Source organism: Carica papaya, chromosome 3 (assembly GCF_054855325.1).
Source record: "Carica papaya isolate Zhongbai chromosome 3, ASM5485532v1, whole genome shotgun sequence".
NCBI lineage: Eukaryota > Viridiplantae > Streptophyta > Magnoliopsida > Brassicales > Caricaceae > Carica > Carica papaya.
In genome coordinates, this window is record NC_142311.1 from 4,515,983 (window position 1) to 4,537,297 (window position 21,315).

At 34.0% G+C, this 21,315-nt stretch overlaps 4 protein-coding genes across 4 annotated transcripts; 1 reads left to right on the top strand and 3 right to left on the bottom strand.

The window, feature by feature from the left end:
• Window positions 1–26: 26 nt before the first annotated feature.
• LOC110815869 (stem-specific protein TSJT1) lies at window positions 27–2,899 on the bottom strand. Its single transcript, XM_088215207.1, has 4 exons — window positions 2,538–2,899; window positions 1,192–1,432; window positions 949–1,069; window positions 27–568 (listed from the first exon to the last, which is right to left on the bottom strand). Exons 1-4 carry the CDS (start codon window positions 2,735–2,737, stop codon window positions 378–380), a joined length of 753 nt encoding a protein of 250 aa, XP_088071333.1. The 5' UTR covers window positions 2,738–2,899; the 3' UTR covers window positions 27–377.
• Window positions 2,900–8,090: 5,191 nt separating this feature from the next.
• On the bottom strand, window positions 8,091–11,855 carry LOC110815928 (emp24/gp25L/p24 family/GOLD family protein). Its single transcript, XM_022043905.2, has 4 exons — window positions 11,526–11,855; window positions 10,365–10,551; window positions 10,000–10,107; window positions 8,091–8,435 (listed from the first exon to the last, which is right to left on the bottom strand). Exons 1-4 carry the CDS (start codon window positions 11,745–11,747, stop codon window positions 8,302–8,304), a joined length of 651 nt encoding a protein of 216 aa, XP_021899597.1. The 5' UTR covers window positions 11,748–11,855; the 3' UTR covers window positions 8,091–8,301.
• A 371-nt stretch (window positions 11,856–12,226) lies between these two features.
• LOC110815911 (perakine reductase-like) lies at window positions 12,227–14,267 on the bottom strand. Its single transcript, XM_022043886.2, has 7 exons — window positions 14,154–14,267; window positions 13,716–13,886; window positions 13,400–13,603; window positions 13,140–13,312; window positions 12,935–13,031; window positions 12,678–12,831; window positions 12,227–12,594 (listed from the first exon to the last, which is right to left on the bottom strand). Exons 1-7 carry the CDS (start codon window positions 14,208–14,210, stop codon window positions 12,419–12,421), a joined length of 1,032 nt encoding a protein of 343 aa, XP_021899578.1. The 5' UTR covers window positions 14,211–14,267; the 3' UTR covers window positions 12,227–12,418.
• Window positions 14,268–19,666: 5,399 nt separating this feature from the next.
• ELIP1 (Chlorophyll A-B binding family protein) lies at window positions 19,667–20,576 on the top strand. The gene is made up of 2 exons (XM_022043856.2): window positions 19,667–19,896; window positions 19,984–20,576. The coding sequence occupies exons 1-2, from the start codon at window positions 19,741–19,743 to the stop codon at window positions 20,428–20,430; spliced, it is 603 nt and encodes a 200-aa protein (XP_021899548.2). The 5' UTR covers window positions 19,667–19,740; the 3' UTR covers window positions 20,431–20,576.
• The last annotated feature ends 739 nt before the right edge of the window (window positions 20,577–21,315 follow it).

Consider the following 21,315-nt stretch of genomic DNA (forward strand, 5'->3'; position numbering starts at 1 on the left):
ATGCATGATGGTTCCAGTAAGATTCCTGAAGAAGAAATAACTTAATGGTACATAAAAACCAACCAGCTGGGAGAATACTACACTGTAAACGTCACATGTTATCCACCCTTCAATCAGTGATAGACCAAAATAAGCTACACATGAATATTTTTGGGTAAACAAGCATGCATTCTATCACATACCAAGAAGCCCTTTCTTATTCTAAGCTTTGACAGAAAGCAAAATTTATAGCTCCACAAAATGTTTCCTAATAAGTATCAGTAGGTCATCAGAAAGATGAGAACGGAAAACGAGAGGAAGAAAAAGGATGGACGAGGCTTATATGGAAGGCCAGTAATAGCAGCAGGGGCCTTGCCAAAAAGGAAGCAATTTCAAGGTCATATATGACCAGACCAGTTTGCAGCACTCCCAACTCTTGGCATGCCAGTACCTTCCTTCTTGACTGCAGCATCCACCTTGAAATTTGCACCACATATCTCGCCAGAACTGTCTACTCTTGGAACTGCCTTTAATTCATTCAGAGGGTGCTCAAAACTCCTCAAGCCTCCAGATGAGGTAAAGAAGCACCCTGACAGAAAACACAAAAATAAAGAGTAAGCCATCTAGTTCTCACTCAATTCATGCCACCATGCTGCTATATCTATGTAACAGTATAGAATAACATGTACATGAGAAACCAAGGAAACCCCATTTTTCAAACCAACATGAAGAAGGGAAATTAACAAGAACATGGACTATGGAAAGGGATAACCAAATAACCAACTAAAAAGAGTGCAAAAATGAAGAAGATGAAAATAGTAAATAACCAAGACAAGTTCTGTGCATCCCTCAGATCATTATCTAGCACCATTTCATAAGCTGCCTGGTGTGTCACATCTGTTTCCCTCATTTATTCCCCATGCCAGGATTTTGAAATAATTTAGAGCTACTACTTCAAGATTTTTATACCTTTTGGAAATGGGGCAAAAGATTTTCCACATCCCTTCTGTACAATCTCTGAATCATCTGAAAGAACAAGATGCCCTTCAGTATCAGTTCCCCAAAAGAAAGGCACACTCCCATCCGCATCCTGCATAAGACAGAGGCAAGTAATAATTAAATCAAGCTGTTTATGCTCAGAAGACAAGAAGTTCATCCAATAAGGTGCATAGACAAGCAGCCAAGAATATACTAAGAAAATGGTTTACTCACAGCGGCTAAAAATACATTCTTTGTAGAGCTATCATACAGAATAAATGCAAACTTGCCCTCTAGGTCTCTTACAACCTGATCAGCAGGGTAAGGACCTCGGTCTCTGAGAGTTCTATAAGCTTCGATGACAATGGTCACCTCATTTGATGTTTTGTTTAATCCATAACGTTGCTTAAGAAGTGCAACATTCTCAATATGGCCTTGAAACAAGCAGAAAATGTCATCCACAGCTGCAAACAATCTGTTCACATAAGACGAGAAAAAACCAAGTTACATATAGATAGATATAACACAACCATGGAGATAAGGCTAGCATATGTAGATTAATCAAGAGAACCCAGCAAATTCCAACATGCAGAGAACAGAAAAATATGTCTATTAATAATTTTTTCCTTAGCATGGGATAGATCAGCAATCAGCAACCATATTCCTTAGCATGGGATAGATCAGCAATCAACAACCATATTACAATAACAACCCAAGCACCGCTTTTAAATTCGACTGCCGTATAAATTCAATAATCAAATTATTCGAATATAAAACTTACAAAGAAAAGTTATATAGTGACTTCATCCATACAACTCCGAACATCTTCGGATGTGTACACTATAAATTAAAGCCCATGAATGTATTTGCATATTCCCTTCCTTGAATTAAACAAATCAAGGTAGATATGATGAGGATGAAAGTATGGACAAATTTTATCTAGGATTGGACCATATGTGATGCAAATCTCACAACACGCAGCAAAAAGATCAAAGCAACTAGGGGAACAGATGAGAAAATTAAAAAATAAATATTAACTCAACAAGAAACACAAAGAACCATCGTGAACGATCAAACAAGGAAATCAAAACTATGGTTGTGAAAGTTTTGGATGGGAAACCCCCACCCTCCCGGGACTGATATTCCACCCTAGCATTAATTCAACAAAGTAAAAAAGCTCAAGAAAATATCCCTCAAAGTAAATGATATCAACTTATCAAGCCCCATAGTTGACAAAATATTTATTTCCCAGCAATCAATGCTCGTGATTCCCTGATTAAGAACCCAATGAGAGAATTAGCGACCATGGCGACAAACAAAATGATAATCAAGATTCATATTCGTGATGAAATGGAAGTAACGTCAAGAATTGCAGATCACTCCCAAATCAAGTTTATTAGATAATTAATCGTTCCGACAGAACAAATAAGAGTACCATTTAATTTCCGGGAAACCAAACAAACAAATAAACTAAAAAGTCGAGATCGAAAATAAAAAACTTATCAAGTATCAGATCAAGCAAACAAGAAACGAAAAGCAGATATGAAAAATGGATATAAACATTTTCCGTCAAAAAGTACCTTGGGAGAAGTGGGTTCTGCCTATCAAGAGAGTAGGCAATGGAACCGGCAGAACCAAGATTGACAGTAACCGAACCAGGGTGCACAGACCCAAAATGCTTAGCCAAGAATCCATCTTTCATAGCAGAAGCCGACCCAGTATGAGGACTCTGCAGAGCCTCTGGGCTCTTGGCCACCGATTTGTCAAAAACTGCCAGCATTTTTTGCTGTTAGATCCAAAAGTAGGCAGATAAAGGAAAGACTAGTAGAGAAGAATCCGTCTATACAGAGCAGAGAGTAGAGAATGCTCCGATTACGATAGTTTTATGAAAAACCAAATGCGATAAGCGAGGATGAAGACGACAGGAAGAAATTTTATATATTTTTTTGGCATGGACTTTACAAGTTTTCTTAATAGGAATCTTGGGGATGAAATTTGGATAACCCATATTGCCCTTTTTCTTTTATACAAATTACCGCCATTTATCTTATCCGCTACCCAATCATAATACACTGATAATTTGCTAAAGGGGGAAAAAGAAAAGGAAAATAATTAGCTTCCCTGCCTCCTTTAAATCGAGCATATAATATTGAAAATAATATTTTTTTTTTAAATTAATTTTTTCTAAGTCAATTAACCAAGTTAACTGATATATTAATTTATTTAAAAAATTTATTCAACATTATAACTTCAACATGTGAATAATCGTACATATTATTAATTTTTTATTATTTTTAAAATTAAATTTATAAATTCATAAATTATAAAACAAAATAATTATATCACGGAATCTATTTAATTAAAAAATTGCATTTGATTCAGCTTTCTAGTCCAAATTATATTTAAAATTTAAGTTTGTATTATTGCTTTGAATTACATTTAAAAACATATATAATCTTTGTTAAATATTTTTTAAAATATTTAAAATATATTTGAAATAGTTTTAATAATACAAAAATATGAATTTAAGATTACAGAGAAAATAATTTTAATAATCTCGAATTGTCGATCGACTCTGCGATTTGAGATAATAATTAAATATGCCATCGGCCTATAAATGTCTTTTCACCTATTTTTGATTGGGAAGGAAATTTCTAGTTGCCATGGAAATCTGTATTTATTTGCTCAATCGTTTATATCTCTTGCTGTAAGGCACGTCGCACATTGGGAAAAAACAAGCGCAACATATCATAAATTACTCAAAACCATTTCCGATCTCTTTATTCTTATATATCTATATGTAAATACTTTTTTTAAATGTACAATATATATATATATATGTAAAATACAGTGGTTATTACACTAGAGAGTTAAGTTGGATTTTATAATTGTTCAAGTATTATATATATATATATATATAAATATATATATTATGTTCATTTAAAAAATAATTTTGTATATTTACTTATTTTTAGATGTAATAAATAAATAATTAATTATTTTAACTAACTTAATTAACTCGTGATAAAATTAGACTTATCTTGCATTATATTAATTCTCTCTAATAATGAATAAAATATAGAAACATTCTCTCACAAGCAACATGATATATTATAAGAGCACAAAGTCTATATGCAAATCTTTAATTTTTTGTTTTTATTATAAATTTATTGTTCTAGTTTATCGAATATTTTTCTGTTTAGTTGAAGTCAAGATCAATTTTGTTTTTTTTTTAAATCAGAATTAAGATTGGTAAGAATTCTCAATTTCAAATTTAAAATCAAGAATGGTACAAATTTCAATTCGAATTCTTGAAGCTTTCTTGTTTATGTTTCTAATTTTTGGTATAATGAAAAACCTAGTTTTGGGAAAAGGTAAGTCCGCCATTGATAAACTACTTAATTTATATTTCCTGCATCATTGGGGCAATCAAATTTTGTGTTTGTATCACAATCATTAACAAAAAACAGTTATGCCTCATGAAATCAGACATTAAGTATCATTTTAACGGTTAAAAATAAGATTGGTTTTATAAATATATCAAAACCTAATCGTGAATATGATGATCTCAATTTGTTGTGCTCTTGGATTAGGAACAACAATTTAGTAATATCTTGAACATTAAGTTCTATTTTAAAGGATATTTCAGTAAGTCTCATATTTTCTGATTCAACTTATAAACTTTGGCATTATTTCAAGGAACGATTTTAACAAAGTAATGCTCCACACATATCAAATTAAGACGGAAATTAGTAAATCACACACAAAACCAAAATTCTCTGAGTGTAAACTACACAAAGTTGAAGGGTTTCTGAGAAGAATCAAGCAATTCCAAACCTGTGCACATATGTGGAAGATATATGGGTGGAACTGCTGCTGCCTTGAATGCATATTCCCAAATGGAATATGTCATGTCCTTTCTTATGGGACTGGATGAATCCTATGCACAGATAAGAGGGCAATTATTACTGTTGGATCTTATTCCACCAATAAACAAGATATTTTCTTTGGTATCATTAAGAAGAGTGCCAAATAAGTATTAATACCAAAGTTAGTTGATTCAATGAGGAGCATGAGTTTTTTTTTTTTTTTGGTTGGTTAAGGCTGAACCAAGTAAGAAATCTAGAATCAATAAATTGGAGGAAAATAAGATGTAAAAGGAGGATTAACCTTTCTGCACTAACTATAACTTTCACAGACTTTAATCGAGAAATGTTACAAGCTCTATGGTTATTCACTAGGGTATAAATGGAGATAAAATAATCAGTCCATTTCTGTTAATCAAGTTCATGCTCAGGCTACTGTTACGGATAAACATGAAATTAATGGTATCAATAATTTTGTTCAAAATTTGAATGAAAGTTAGTATCAACAGTTAATGACTCTTCTCAAGAATTATTTAATTTCATTTGTTAAGGCTCACGAGCAAGAAGTTGCTTCTGCTTGTTGAGTGGTCGCAGCAGGTACTTGTAATCATGCTTATTTGAAATCGTTTTGTTTAGTTCTACCAAGGTGTGGATAATTGAGGCATGTGCTTTTAGGTATATATGCCCTACTACGATACATAAGAGTCGAACATCTTTATTAGAAGATAATTATAACAAAGAGTCAGGTACTACAACTTTATTGATCAACCGAACACCTTCTCCATTGTTAAAGAATCAAACACCTTATAAGTGTTCTGCAAGAAAAAGTTTGATTACTCATCTCTTAACGTATTTGGTTGCTTTGTTTTTTCTTCAATTTGATCCTAGAACAGGGCCTTTTGTTTTTGTATCCAAATACTTCGAAGGGGTATAAGTTGTATGACATCCTGCATCAACAAGTTTTTGTATCCAGAAATGTTGCGTTTCATGAAGAACATTTCCCTTTTTATTCGGTGGCTTCTGCATCAGCATTAATAGATCCATTTCATGATCTTATTTTGCCTCTACCTGTACATGGAGAGATTTTAGAAGATGTTTCTGATGGTATCACTTCCAGTACATCTTCTTCTTATCCTGATCAATCATAGTTTCCACCAAAAACTTCTGTGCATCATTGAAGGTCCTTAAGAACAGTCCAGCCTCCCACATACCTTCACGATTTCAATTGCAGTTTATCTTGCCATCAGCCTAGTGTTGATAGCAAGATTCTATATCCTTTATTAAGCTACATCTCTGACAGTTCTCTTTTTACCCAATATCAGAACTTTTTCATAGCTGTATCTTATCGATATGAACCTTAATATTGTTGTTGGAAAGAGATTATACAAGTAGAGTTAAATACAAAGGAAGAAATAATACATGGATAGTAGTTTCTCTACCCTCAGTTAAATGTTTTATTGGGTGTAAGTAGATATATAAGATTAAAAAAAAGTTTAGATTGGATAAAGTTATTGAAAGGTACAACGTCCAGCTATTTGCTAAAGGCTATCTGTAGCCAAGTTAGTAACTGTGTTAAGTGTTGCTCATCAACACCACATAATTACTTAATGTTGATCTAGTTGAAGATATCTATACGGATGATGGTACTCAAAATTTTCTCACTTTCTTTTGAAATATGAGTTTACTTAATCTAAATCTGATTACTCTTTGTTTACAAAGGGTGTTGGTTCTTCTTTTGTGGCATTGTTAGTGATTGTGGATGACATAGTCATCACGGGTCCATCTCTTGATATCATTAATTCCTTGAAACAGTTTCTTCATGGTCAGTTCAAGTTCAAAGACTTGAGAAACTTAAGGTACTTTCTTAGCTTTAGCTTTGAAATTGCTCGTGCCTCTAAAGGAATTGTGTTATCTCAACACCATTACTACACTTTGTAACTACCTGAGGATATTGGATATCTTGCTTACAAGCATGCTTGTGTTCCAATGGGATCCTAGATTTCAGTTGCATGCAAGTGATGGCGAGTTAATTTCAAATCTTGCTCAGCGTAGGCTTTTTATTGATCTTCTACTTTATCTTGTTCTCTCTTGATCAAAGATATCACATATGTCAGTTCACACACCAAGCTAGTTTGTATCAAGTCAGCATGAGCATGATTTCAAGGCTTGAGACTGAGAGTGTCCTGAGTAGAAAAAGAAAAAGGAAAAAAGTGTCATCTTCCTCTTATGAGGATGTAAAGATTTCCCCTTCACTTGGATATCACAAATTTTCACCACTAAGGGCGGAGACGTTTGATTCTTTGGTCAATTTAGTTTGTAATTTTTTTAAAATAAAAGTTTGTCGTTAACTGACAAAACCATCTAAAAATTTTGTTACAAATCGAAAACCGGACCAACTGAACTAATTGCTTCAGCAAAACATTTTTAAATTTTCATTTTCTTATGTATGACATAAATATATTAAACAGTTATAATATGATAAAAATATATATGAAAAATAAAGATAGATATATATATATATATACATTCATAAATGTTGAACTTCAAATTTTTGAAACCAAAAATCAATAGAAATAGTAAGAAAACTGATCAATTTAGGACTAGACCTAATAAACCAAAATAATTCCTTCATTGATTCAGTTTCCATTTGAACCAAATAATGTTCTCTCCTTACTGCCAGAGAAGGGTCCAATTTCCTCTTCTTTTTTATTTTATTATATTTAAAAAAAAAAACAAAGCTTGACTCTTTGCTTACAGCCCGGAGGGGCTTCTCTACTGAAGACCCCGACACTGCTCCACCATCAAGTGTATAATTTTGGGAGTCGAAGCTCATGTTAAGACTTCAACATTACATGTCCTACTTCCAAAGGCATTTCTAAAGAAACCCAATATTTCAAACTAAAAGATAATTTTGTAACTAGAATAATAGTGTCTTAAAAATCAAGGCCAATATATGATATGAACTATAATTATATATCCTAGAAAATATAAATGAAAGAATAAAAACAAAAGTATCTGTCAGAACTAGTACTATATATATTATCTATATGTCAGCTTTGCAGTTCATGCCATTTTAGATCAAGGTATTCCGGGACTACGTTACCACAGTCATTATTTTTTAATCAAACCATCTGTAGATTATGTATGTAAAGGAGAAAATCACATAGAGACTCACTTAAGTTGATTGTTCTCGAACCTCCAGCTTCTCCTACAGTCTACCAGTTTTGAGAACAGAAGTAATAATACCAAGAATTGCAGTTTCTAGAATTGAGACTCCACAAAACCTCCAAGGCCAAGGCATTAAATTGAGTAAACTTGTTCAAAACCCTAGGAAGTTCACCCATTACATATACTTGGAAGTTGCAGTTAAAGTGGATTGCAATAAATAGAAACAAATAGTATATGCTAAAGCTTTCCTTTTTGCAATCCATCTATTCATCCTGTCGCTAATTGAACAGATTACCATTAACCAGATTGATCAAACCCGGTTGTATGCAACTGACTTGCTGAAGAGGCGCCGAATATAAACAACCTGAAGAGCACTTGCAATAGCCAGCAAAATATATTCACCAACTGTGTATCCTATAACACGTTTTCTTGTGCTCTCATTAGCTGCAGAGGACCCAGTATAGCATATTAGTATTTGTTACAGTCATCAAAAGCCCCACATATCTAATAACCAAATCCTTGAAGATCATACAGTAAAGATACATTCAACATGAAATTAATAGGCACGTTTGTTCCCTAAATATTGATCAGACCATCCATAAATCTATAGGCTGACTGAAGAAACACGACCAAAGGGGTCTGACAATTAAATGATCAAACATGAACCAAATTTGAAAAAGTTTTTATGCAGTCATCAGATACTAACATTACATTTTCCAAAAAGAAATTATCGCTTAATGGTGGGTCAACTATATTCTCTTTCCCTCACCCCAATCACACCCATGGAAGAGATGGAAAAAGTAATTACGCTGGACTAACCACATTCTCTTTAGTTCACCACAATCAACCACACTTTCACACAAATCAAATAAACTATTTACTAGGCAGAAGAGACTTCCAAAAGTCTGGAAACCAGAGATTAGACATGTGACTTCCTAAGTAGCGGTTTTGTCAGATATGGCCAAAATTGAACATAAGAATTTGGCATCATTTTGCAGATAAAGCCTCTACATGGGATCTGATCAGTGGAAATTATAAGATGTTCACTGATTTGTAAGAAAAAAAAAATGATGCATGCAACATCATTGTTAATGCAGCGATTAAATTTATACCCTTAAGTTTGTGTTTCTATATCAACTTGGTGGACTCTAGAGCATTTTTCTGCTCATTTGGTTGTAAAGGAATGATTAGCCAAATTAAAAAAAAATTGTTCCATGGACTTCAGGTGCTTCCTGTTCCTTCAACTTAACTGTAGAACGAGAGAACAGAGAGAACAGAGAAAAAGTTTGTGTCTGTATTAGTCTCTCCAAATTGACAAGTATAAACCTGGTCGGCAGATCACCAAAGAGTCATTTGAGGACTTTGTGGAAAAAAGGGCTAGGAAAACACAACTTTTATCAATGCCTTAACGGATTTTGTTATTTACACTTTCTGATGCCTTGACAGTTAATCAAAAAATTGTTTCAGATAAGATACAAAAATGTATATGGTTGTTAGACAAAAGGTTCCTCTGAATCGTATCAGCTTGAAACGAAATACTTTTTTAGTACATTTTCAAGGATAAAACCATTGCGCAATAATGCTATTTTGACTTGGTATAAACTTTAGTATTTGGCCACTTCATAGGTTACACCAATAGGAACCTAGTCCTTGAAGTCCATCCATGGACTCAGTAGTCAGCACCACTAATTCACCTGATAGATTCTCTTGATTATGAACTATGTCAATGTACAATACAAGACATTTCTATCCATCCCAAATTGACTACAATTGATAGAGAATATATTTATATGTCCTGACTGTGACATCTTTTTACAGAAAGAGCTCAGACACCTGTTCAAATTGGATATATCTTCCCTCAGGTAAACTAAACTTTCCTACTGCTCAAATGAACCGCCATGCATAACTCTCTTGAAACAACAGAGCAGTAGTGAGCAAAGATTCACAAATATATATAAAAAAGTGCTCATTGGAGTAATATAGATGAATGAAAAGGGATAGAACTTACTGTGTCGGTGCCGAGCATCTCGTGCTTTCAAGTACTTCTGCTCTGCAGTTACAGATTCCAATGCTTCTCTAAGCTCTGCAATTTTGACATTTATTGGGTCTAAATGTTCTGCAACAGAAAAACACATTTCCTCAGGAAGGAGATAATTACAGAAAACTCCTGCAAGGTTGCCCAAGAAGTATAATCAAGCTAGCAAGTGTCTGGAATCAATATAAACATCCCCATAGAAGATGTAAGGATACTTCCAACTAATATTTCAGGGCCTTGAAATACATAGGAATGTGAAACAAGACAGCCTCTAGCCAGGTCCTGTAGGAATTAACTTTTGAAAGATTGAAAGTGTTATCACGGAAGAATTGACAAACCGTCTTTAGCCAGGTCATGCTCATTGGGAATGTGACCAACATGAATGTAGAATGAGACAGTCTCTGGTGTATTGTAGGGATTGTGGAAACAAAATTTGTACATTCCACTTCTGGGGGCTTTAAACTCAAACTTGTCTCCAGATGTCCCCTTCAAAGTATGCACGGTATTACCAGCGGGAGATGTCACCTGCATAAAATCCGAGACCAAAAGTGAATAGATGAATAGCCTGGAAAAATTAGTGAAGAAAAAAAAAAACCGCAGATAATGATAACATCCACCAATAAACATGTTTTAAAGCTGTTAATCTTGCTGCATCAACCACATTCTATCCCTGTCAGGACCTTGAGAAGAACATTCTAACAATACACTTAAATTTTAACAATAGGCTTAAAAGTGTAGATTCTCCTTGTAGCCTGATATTTAGAGTTGGATCGTATCACAATTGCTCCATATAGCATCAAGAGGTTTCCCACTCAACTCTTTTTTTTTTTCTTTTGAGATAAGCAGAATATACATTAGCAGTCACCAAGTGCCTGCCACCCATATACAAGAATTACAAATGTCAGAAATAAAAAAGTCTATTAGGTTCCCAAATCCTTTTTCTTTTTCTTTCTTATTTTCTTTCTTATTTTCTTCATCTTACTTTCCTATTAATCAAAGGGCCAAGAGAGAAAAAAAAAAGGAACACAAGAAAAGGAACAAACGAATGCAGATAAAACAAGGAGGAAGATGGAAAGGGGTTGAATACGAGGTCAATTATAGGATGATATGACATTCGTTTTCTCCATATTCGTCAATGTCTTCAAGTAAAAAAACAACGATTTCGATTTATTTTCTAAATTCTAACTGAAAATTTAGTTGACAACCATACAGATAATCGACACAAACTAAAACCCTAAATGGATTCGATGAGATGCGAGTACAAATTTAGAATCTGAAACCCACCAAATTCCAATGAGATTCAAATGCAAATTTAGAATCTGAAAGACCGATCGTGAATTACTAAATTAACTGCGAATCCGCAAATTTAATAACCCAGATACAAGATTTATCCTCAAGCTCCTCGAGGAAATTAGATCAAACAAAAAATTCAATACTGAAACCAAATAACAAATGCCAATTGGGTCGAATCTCGATGGAGAGGAAGGAATTGCACTTACTGTGAAATCGATGCCAGGGTGATCTGAGCTCCAGAATATGTCGTGATCGACGACAACGAAGTTTCCCGAAATGGTGTCTCCTTCGTAGAGGACGTACTCGTAGACGCATTCTTGGTCGTTTACCGTCACCGATAGGCAGCTTATACGCTCAATGAAGCTGAACAAGAGAATACCTATGAAACAAAGTACTAGCGTATTCCGATGTCTCCGCTGTATCTCCATAGTCTTCTTCTCCTCCGGTCCCTCCGTTACAATTTATTTTGATTTTCTATCTTCTGCGAATCGAGTGCGCGAATTTATGAACTTCTGGGGTTTCTATTGCTGTGTATCCACAACTGGTCCCGTTTTAGCTATGTGACCAGGGACTGATTGGCATGGCAAGTTTGCTAGTCTGGCCCATTAATTTTTGTGACCTTAACGACACCGTTTTGCTCATAAATAAACATCACTCATCTCAGACGGCACCGTTTTGATGATATCATGCAGGGAAGACGCCGCCGCCATCTAACATTTAAACGGGCTATTCAGGTTCTTGTCCGAACGATACCTATTTAAGCCAGGTGCTAGAAAGGGTGTAGTCTTATAAATAAAATCAAACGACGTCCTTCTATGTTAGAACATGGTTAGGTACTTGAGTAACTTGACAATCATCATCCATTTTATTAAATATTCTAAGTTCGTAGGTTAAAAAAATATTAAACTAAATCCTTAAATGATAAAAAAATTTTAAAAGGAGAAAAAAGATCCAATTCCAATTTCACTTACATCATCACCAAAGCAATAAGTTATTTATTACATACAGTCACTAGAAGCCAGTATAAACTCATCCATGATCATTACTTCACACGCAACTTAAATAAATATTGGTGAAGGAGATATCAATGAAGTTTGGATCACTTTGGTGGGGTATCAGCAAATTTCCAGACATATTCAGAAAGCATTTCCATTTCTCTGTAGCCACCCACTTCATCAATCGGCACAGCATCCTTAATTTCTTTCAAATTCTCTTCACTCAGCTTCACTCCCATCGACTCAATGTTACTTATAATATTCTTCACTTTAGTTGTTCCTGCACCATATATATATACATATATGTACATAAATAGTTGAACAATGAAACTAAAAGTTATAAATTCATTTATGTATGTGTACCAGGAATTGGAACTATGTCGTCTCCCTGATGAAGAATCCATGCGAGGGCCAGCTGAGGAACAGTGCAGCCATGCTTTGCCGCCAGGTTGCTCAGTCGCCCATATATAATCTTGTTCTTCTCCAGATTCTCCCCTGTGAATCTCGGATGCATAGCCTGTTCAGAACATGTATGTAAATACATAACAAGTTGAAGGCCACGTAGTAATAAAATATTGTTTGACCTAACGAAAGAGAAGTAGAATACATAAGTTAATTACCAGCATACTCTCATTTGGCAAGCTTTCTTCTACTGCCTTGCCGGCAAAGAAGCCGTGGCCGAGAGGACCATATGCCACAATTCCAATCCCAAGTTCTCTGCCAACATATATATCTATATACATTAATTACTATGACGGATTTGATTCTGCAACGTACAACTAATCATTTAACAGTACCCCACATCTCAGAGTACAATGAACAAACCGGCAAAGAGGAATAATTTCATCTTCAATGTCACGAGTCCAGAGAGAATACTCCATTTGTATGGCAGTGAGAGGATGAACTGCATGAGCTCTTTTTATTGTATCAATACTTGCTTCTGACAATCCAATGTATTTAATTTTTCCTTCCTCTACCAACTTCTTCAGCTCTCCCATCTGCCTCACTCAGGCGTTCAAACATATAATTAATTTGGACTTGTAAATTACAAAAACAAAACATTATTTATATATATAATTACTTACAGTGTCCTCTATCGGGACAGATGTGTCCACTCGGTGCTGAAAATAGAGGTCAATGTAGTCAACATCTAGGCGTTTAAGACTAGCTTCACAGCATTTCCTAACATATTCAGGGCTGCCCTTCACCACTAATTTTCCCTCTTCTGACATTGACAGTCCGAATTTTGTTACCAATTGAACCTTTTCTCGAGGGAACTCCTTCAACGCCTAAAAATCAAACAACTAGTCTTATTAATTTGTCAACAATTTCATTGTATATCTCCTCAGCATCTTTCTTATATATATATATATATATATGTCTGTAAGAGGAGATGAGAACCTTCGCAATCATGATTTCATTGTCATGGTCTTGACCGTAGGCATCAGATGTGTCAAAGAAAGTGATGCCTGCCTTGAAGACTTCCTTCAAAACTGAACACCCCACTTCATGTGGGAGAGGAGCATTCAATAACCCAGAAAGTCCCACGCAACCAAATCCTAATCTAGACACCTGCACAATCAATATATACGTATAAATTAACTCAAACCCACTTTCTTGTTTTCTTTTTCTTCAGTTCCAAACACATAAAAGGAGCTTATTATGATAAAAACAAAAGTACATATTATGTCAAAGTACGTGGGTTATAGAAACTACGTAGAAGCTAGCCATTGCTCTAATTTCTTAGTTGATGACCAAGAGCAGATATTGATTATGCAAATGAAAGTAGATAATGATTTATTAAAGAAGAAAAAGAAAAGGCAGAAGAAGCTTATTTACTTGAAGTCCCTGATTGCCCAATTTCACCATTGGAAGGTTTACTATGCCCGTCTCCATCTTCAGTCAAACACATGAATGATCCAAGCTCAGTTTATATACATATATATACGTATATTCTATGCCCTTCCTTGTAATTTGCTTGTTACAGCTACCTTAATAATATTTCTATGATACTGGTTTTTTAGTAGGAGTCGATAAGCACGTGATAACGCCAACAACTCCTCAGATCACATTAAATCATGTATAATTAGGTTTAGGAATTCAATGATATAAATATATAAGTTAGTAGTAGCTCGTAACATATGCTGCCGGTGCTTCTGTACCTATTACCAGTCAACCACCTAATCTTCCTTCAAATTAATAAATGAAAAATCCATCTTCTCAGATCGAAACTGAAACCTCGTAAACTGTATAGAAATCCTTAACCTAAATGTGTTTATCTAAGAATGAGTTTGATATTCTTTGAATTTTTGTATCTCCATTTCATCTATGCAGGAGTTTAGTAAGTTTAGTGTGTGTTCAATTGAATGCCTATGCATATACAGCTGTCCAGACACAAACATTTTCTTCTCAAGTTCTGATGGACCTGCCACTATGAGCGTAAGACTGGTATGTTTGAAGAACTGAATTATACTTTTATTCTTTTGATCAAGTTTCCCTACACCTCTAGTTCCCAGCTGCTGTTGATTCAAATATTAGAATTAATTGTTTGTTTTTCTTCTGTTTTATTATCATTTTTCTAATATAACCAGTTACATTTCCTAGTTTAGCCCTTTACTTCGTATATAAATAACAAACATTCAAATATCAATATACAGAAAAATTAAGAATATTTTTTCTTCTCTAAATTCACTGTTTCCTTTTCTAATATGGTATCAGAGCAATAAGCTCCTACTAATTCCGCTACACCTCATTAAGCTACTATGGCCAAAGGTGGTGGTGGCTCCTCATCACAGAATCAATTTCAGCCGTTGGCAGCATCTTCAACCCAAAATTCACAGACTACCTAAACCTCACAAAACACCCATTCAGATGAAATCCATAACCCATTTTTTCTTCATAGCTCAGATCATCCTGGGCTTACGTTGGTCTCTCACACACTAAATGGGAACAATTACAACACTTGGTCGCGCGCGATGTGCTTCACTTTGAACGCCAAAAACAAATTTGGCTTCTTGGATGGATCTATTTCTCAACCGGTGAGACAAATCCTATGGCAGGGACGTAGTTCCGCTGCAACAACATGGTTTTCTCCTGGCTTCTCAGCGCCATGGCAAAAGATATAGCAGATAGTCTCCTCTACCTTGATAGCGCGCGGGCAATGTGGGTCGACCTCCATGATCGATTCCAACAAAGCAACGCCCCTCGCATTTTTCAGCTGAAACAAATGATGAACAACTTAGTACAAGGGGTCCTTAATGTTAATAGCTACTATACGAGAATGAAAAAGTTGTGAGACGAACTTAAAACTTACCAGCCTACTTCGGTATGTTGTTGTGGAGGAATGAAAGACTGGAATGATTATATAGAGCAGGAATTCGTTATGCTCTTCTTAATGGGACTCAACGATTCTTACACGTCCATATGGAGCCAAATCCTCATGATGGAAACACCTCATTCCATCTCGAAAGTCTTCAGTCTCGTGATTCAGGAGGAGAGACATCAGGTTGTCGCAAACGCCATTGGAACAGAGGCATTCAGCGGCGCGATGGAATCTGCCAATGTTGCCCTAACACAGGGAGGAAGAAGAAGGCCCACGTGTACCCATTGTGGGCTTCTGGGCCATGTAGTGAACCAATGTTATAAACTACATGGGTACCCGCTTGGCTATTGGTCCAAATCCAAAGGCACATCTGGGTCATCTACTACCACTAAAGCCCAACAACGTGGATTTTCACAAACCGGATCTTCACAAATCGGGTCTTCACTAAAATTCGTTGGGTTACAATCTTCTTCTTCCCCGAATGTCTCCTCCACTGTTGTTCCCACTGGTTTCATCGGCGTGCCGTCTGCCACCTCTAGTTCTGCTGCCTCTGTTATGGCTCTTTGAGGCTAGGTACTTAGGTTGCAAGGCGTCCTCTGTTCCTATGGAACCAAATCTCAAGATTTCCAAAGAAGATGGAGAACTGCTTGGTGATGTCACCAGTTATAGACGGTTAATTGGGAAGCTATTATATTTAACTATCACTCGGCCGAACATTTGTTACTCTGTTAATCGTTTGAGTCAATTTTTAACTGCACCCCGGACAAGTCACCTTCAAGCTGTTCTAAGGATTCTACATATATTAAAGGAATACCAGGACAAGGGATTCACTTCCCTGCAAATTCTCATATTTAAGTAAAAACCTTCTCTGATGCCGACTGGGGCACCTGTCCTAACACTCGGAGATCTCTAACAGGATATTGTACTTTTGTCGGATCATCACTCATATCATGAAAATCCAAGAAGCAACAAACTATGTATCGATCTTCTGCAGAAGCTGAATATCGTTGTATAACAAATACAACATGTGAAATAATATGGATCTTGAATTTAATGAAAGATTTGAATGTCAAGCACATAGGGCCAACATTATTATATTGTGACAATCAAGCTACTCTTCATAAAACTGCCAATCCAGTTTATCATGAAAGAACAAAACACATCGAGTTAGATTGTCATTTTGTTCGAAAAAAGATCCAAGCTGGAACACTCAAAACAATGCATGTCTCTTCCAACAACCAACTCGCGGATTTGATGACTAAAGCTCTTCCTTCTACACAGTTCCATACACTTTTAAGCAAGATGGGTACGATCAATATATACTCTCCATCTTAAGGGGGAGTATTAGAATTAATTGTTTGTATTTCTTCTGTTATCAATTTTGTTATCATTTTTCTGTTATAACCAACTACTTGTAAATTTCCTAGTTTAGCCATTTACTTTGTATATAAATAGCAAATATTCAAATATCAATATACAGAAAAATTAAGAGCATTTTTTCTTCTCTAAATTCACTGTTTCCTTTTCTAATATAAAATAATTAGTTCCATCTTCTTGGATATCACAAAAACTTATGGATCTTAAAACATACACACTCCTAATTTGGATGATGATTCTTAATATCAATATATTGATAATTAGATGGTTTTATACTATAGCTAGTTGAAATGATTGTACAACATAATATATCTAAACAATCAACTATGCCCATAAACGTAAAAACAGAGTTACAAGCAAGATTGCACTTGCTTCTAATACCCAACATTTTCCTTTAATCCATTAGCCAATTTGAACTCCATTACCTCTGACCAAATACAAATTAATAGCTAAGCTATAATTTTAATTTAGTTTATGGATCCTTTGTGAAAGAGGAAAGTAGAAGATGAGATACACTTAGAGTAGTCTCCACTAGTACTCAATATTGATAGTAAAATCATATACCATCAAATCAAAAATTCATCTTGTTAATAGTAAGCGAGTTCTTAATTTTTAGAATAAAAAAACACACTCAAAGAGATTGAATAAAATGAATATCATTTAAAAAATAATAATAAAACCGTGAATTTTACACCTCATATTCTTGAAAATATATAAATTGATAATTAATTTGTTAACTTTGAATTTTTTAGTTTACTTTTAAATATAAAATTCTCCATTGTAAATAAACTGTAACACTTATCTAACAATGGGTACTGATTTCCAAATTATTTACATAATGATTTATTTAGAAAAGAGAAGAAAAATTTTGATTAATAATATAAATGAAAACTATGATTATTATGTCTTTTATGTGAAAAAATAAATTGTTATGTAAATTTACTGTCTATTATGTAAAAGATAACTATATAGTAAAAAATATAAAAATAATTCTAATAATAAATATTTTAAAAATAATTTATATAAAAAAATTAAAATAAAATAACATTTCCCAAATATACATATAATTATTTAATAAGATAATTTATGTAATAACATTATTAATCAATTATCATCGATATATTTAACACAATATAATAAATAACTAATAATTTAAATTATATTTAAAGATTAACTGATTAAACCCTTTTATTAGTAATTTATTTCAGAAACAGACATATAGATTTTTTAAATATTACCAGATAATTACTTATTAATTATCTTAAGTCTTAGAATTCTTTATAATACTAATTGATATGTAGAAGATGCGACTCATATCCATTATGAGGAGGTATTTGGTTGGAGGTGCAAACCGATGTCGTTTTGGAAGTGGAAGAGGGTGATAGCGTTTGTCTGGTTCCGCCTGCTTCCTCACATGAACAAGTTCAAGAAAGAGAACTCTCTCTCTTTTTTTTTTTTTTTTGGTAAATAGAATATTTCAAAATAATTTACTTCTTTTTAGATAGAATATTAAGTTAAAATATTATATATAATTGTCAAAAAAAAAATTAAAAGAAGATAAAGAAAGTACATTAACCTGGTAGATACTGTTTTAGGTTAAATTTATGGGACAATTTTACTTAACAGTTACTATAATTAGCACATAAAAAAAATAATTATATCTTAATTTAATAGAATATACAATTAATACATATTATTATTTATTTTATTTTATTATTATTTCTTAATAAACCCTAGTAAAGTAGTGTTGGTCTTTAATAACTCATATTCAATGTACTATTAAATTTTTTTAAAATTTATGTATTTAATTTATTAATTAATTACTTCTTAATAAAAATACAGAGAATACAAAATTCTACTCAAATTAGCAACCTCTCATAGAAAGAAGAAAATACTAACTATTCAACTGAATTATTAATATTGTCATAACGTATAACTAAATTAATTATAATCATCAATGTCTCGAATTTTACTATTAGAATATTTGTATTATTACTTGTTTAGAGAAAAATTATAATTTACAATAAATTATTAAATTAGTTCTCAAAATTTGACATTTCTCATATATTTTTTTATAATTTAATTTTTGATATTTTTTATTTATTTTTATTTTCTAATAAAAAACAATTGAAGCCAAGTAATATTTGGATACCTTAAAAAATAACTCAAACCAATAAATTTAATTAATTTATTAAATTAATACATATTAAAATATTTATTTATTTATTAATCATGGCCCTGAGAGTCAGGGGTTTCACAGGGTCCTGCATAGCTGGGTTTTAAATGCCAACACCATGCACCGACTTTCGGCCCATCAGCCCACCACTTCAATGCCCTGCTCGGTCACAGGCCTTGGAACCAGACCCGGCGGAGCTTCAACTGAATAAGTTCACATCAACTTAAATTAATTCTTCCAAATTGATTATGCAGTGAGTGGAAGGTACTAGAAAACGCCAGTGCATAATGAGTAAACTGAAAACCTAGAAGAATCTTTGTGATAAAGGATGTATCCAAGTCACCCCAACATTAATGTGTGTGGACAAGGCAACCTGCGTGAAATCAATGACGTGGCCAAATAAGATACGGATGACGTGGAACCTAAATATCCACCCGTTGCTTCTCTGCTACCCACTATATATATATACATCCACCCCTTATTGTTTCAGTAAGTTCAAATTCTAAAACTTTCTTCAAAATTTTTCGAGTGATTTGTTAAAGAGTTTTTGGATGATAATGGCATCATCATCATATGCAATGCAATCGATCTTCGGCAGCCCAGTTCAGGGCCGACTTACTCCCATAACTAAACAGTTTTTGACTCCAAACCACCTCTTATGCCGGCGTAGAAATGGTGGCCTGCTGATAAGATGCATGGCTGACCAGGTGAGTCTTATTGAACCATTTGATCATCATGTGGTAACTTATGTACAAGTGGCAGAATCTTGAACGTCTAATCTTGTGATTTTGCAGGATGATGGATCTGCCTCGACCACCTCTTCTCCTCCACCTAAGACATCTAAATCTCCTGCTCCTGCTCCTGCTCCTGCTCCTTCTCCAGCTGCTAAGCATAAGGTTAGCACCAAATTCTCGGATGTACTTGCATTTGGTGGTCCAGCACCGGAGAGGATCAACGGGAGGCTAGCGATGATCGGGTTTGTTGCTGCGATGGGAGTGGAGTTAAGCAAGGGTCAGGATTTGTTTGCGCAGATATCCAACGGTGGGATCCCATGGTTCCTTGGGACAAGCATTGTGCTGTCGCTGGCATCTCTGATCCCACTGTTTCAAGGAGTGAGTGTTGAGTCCAAATCAGAAGGGTTGATGACGTCAGATGCAGAGCTTTGGAATGGCAGATTTGCCATGCTAGGTCTCGTTGCTTTGGCCGTCACTGAATACGTCAAAGGGGGCACCCTCGTCTAATCACTTTAATTACATTCCGTTTTCCTAGCTGATGCAGTTTTAATGAAATTAAGCAGATGTAGTGATATCTTAATGAACGCCTCTTCTAATACACTGTATAATCTTATCAGCTTAATTAAAGACTAATAGTCACCGGCAATTCTGCATGAACTTTTTTTAAACTTTATCTTAAATGATGTTTGAAGCTGAAATCCAAAACTTAAAACTCATTCCGACGTGACCAATAATTTATTTAGTATTTATTTTAATATTACACACCTTTAACTAACAAATTTAGTTGACTTGTTAATCAATTTTAAATTTATTAATAATCATTTAAAATACCTGTAAAAATTTTCAAGTCAAGTTGCTTCAAATTTCAAAAAGAAAAAAAAGAGAGGTGAATTATGATTGGCAAGTTATCATGCTGCTTGTTATTATAATTTTTATATCCCCATAACAAGTTGAAAACTTTAACAATATAAATTAATAGAAGTTTTTAATTAGTAATTAAATGAAAACTTGAGTCACTTAAATCTTAATGTTTTTAAGATGGTCAACTGATATAGTAAATATAAAAGGTAGGGGGACTAACAATATATTTAAACCCTTCCAAATAAATTGGAATCATATTGAGAGATCTGACCAAAAATGGGGGCAAGATAAGAAGCAAAGAAGAAAAAAACTGCTTTGTTTTACGAAAGTTTATAATAATCATCATATCCCCCTTCCTTCAGCTTAAGACAACTCTTTACTTTATTATTACTATTTTTTTAAAATAATAAATCTTACCCACGTAATCTTCCAGTTAAGTCATATTATACATAAAAGTAACACGTAACTTCCATTTCACATAAAGCTTTTCAATTAATCAAACAGAAGATTCAAACTTTCTACTAACGCCCA

What these genes read in the sequence shown, in the direction of transcription:
- LOC110815928 (XM_022043905.2), bottom strand. Translation starts at nt 11,747, where the DNA reads ATGGAGATACAGCGGAGACATCGGAATACGCTAGTACTTTGTTTCATA. An exon ending in GCATGACCTGGCTAAAGACG is followed by an intron (nt 10,108 to 10,364) that starts GTTTGTCAATTC and finishes TTTCTGTTGCAG; the next exon opens with AACATTTAGACCCAATAAAT. An exon ending in AGATGCTCGGCACCGACACA is followed by an intron (nt 8,436 to 9,999) that starts GTAAGTTCTATC and finishes GGTCCTCTGCAG; the next exon opens with CTAATGAGAGCACAAGAAAA.
- LOC110815869 (XM_088215207.1), bottom strand. Translation starts at nt 2,737, where the DNA reads ATGCTGGCAGTTTTTGACAAATCGGTGGCCAAGAGCCCAGAGGCTCTG. An exon ending in CAGAACCCACTTCTCCCAAG is followed by an intron (nt 1,433 to 2,537) that starts GTACTTTTTGAC and finishes TTATGTGAACAG; the next exon opens with ATTGTTTGCAGCTGTGGATG. An exon ending in AGAATGTATTTTTAGCCGCT is followed by an intron (nt 1,070 to 1,191) that starts GTGAGTAAACCA and finishes TGTCTTATGCAG; the next exon opens with GATGCGGATGGGAGTGTGCC.
- ELIP1 (XM_022043856.2), top strand. Translation starts at nt 19,741, where the DNA reads ATGATAATGGCATCATCATCATATGCAATGCAATCGATCTTCGGCAGC. An exon ending in TAAGATGCATGGCTGACCAG is followed by an intron (nt 19,897 to 19,983) that starts GTGAGTCTTATT and finishes GTGATTTTGCAG; the next exon opens with GATGATGGATCTGCCTCGAC.
- LOC110815911 (XM_022043886.2), bottom strand. Translation starts at nt 14,210, where the DNA reads ATGGAGACGGGCATAGTAAACCTTCCAATGGTGAAATTGGGCAATCAG. An exon ending in GAAATTATTCCTCTTTGCCG is followed by an intron (nt 13,032 to 13,139) that starts GTTTGTTCATTG and finishes ATATGTTGGCAG; the next exon opens with AGAACTTGGGATTGGAATTG. An exon ending in CGACATAGTTCCAATTCCTG is followed by an intron (nt 12,595 to 12,677) that starts GTACACATACAT and finishes TATATGGTGCAG; the next exon opens with GAACAACTAAAGTGAAGAAT.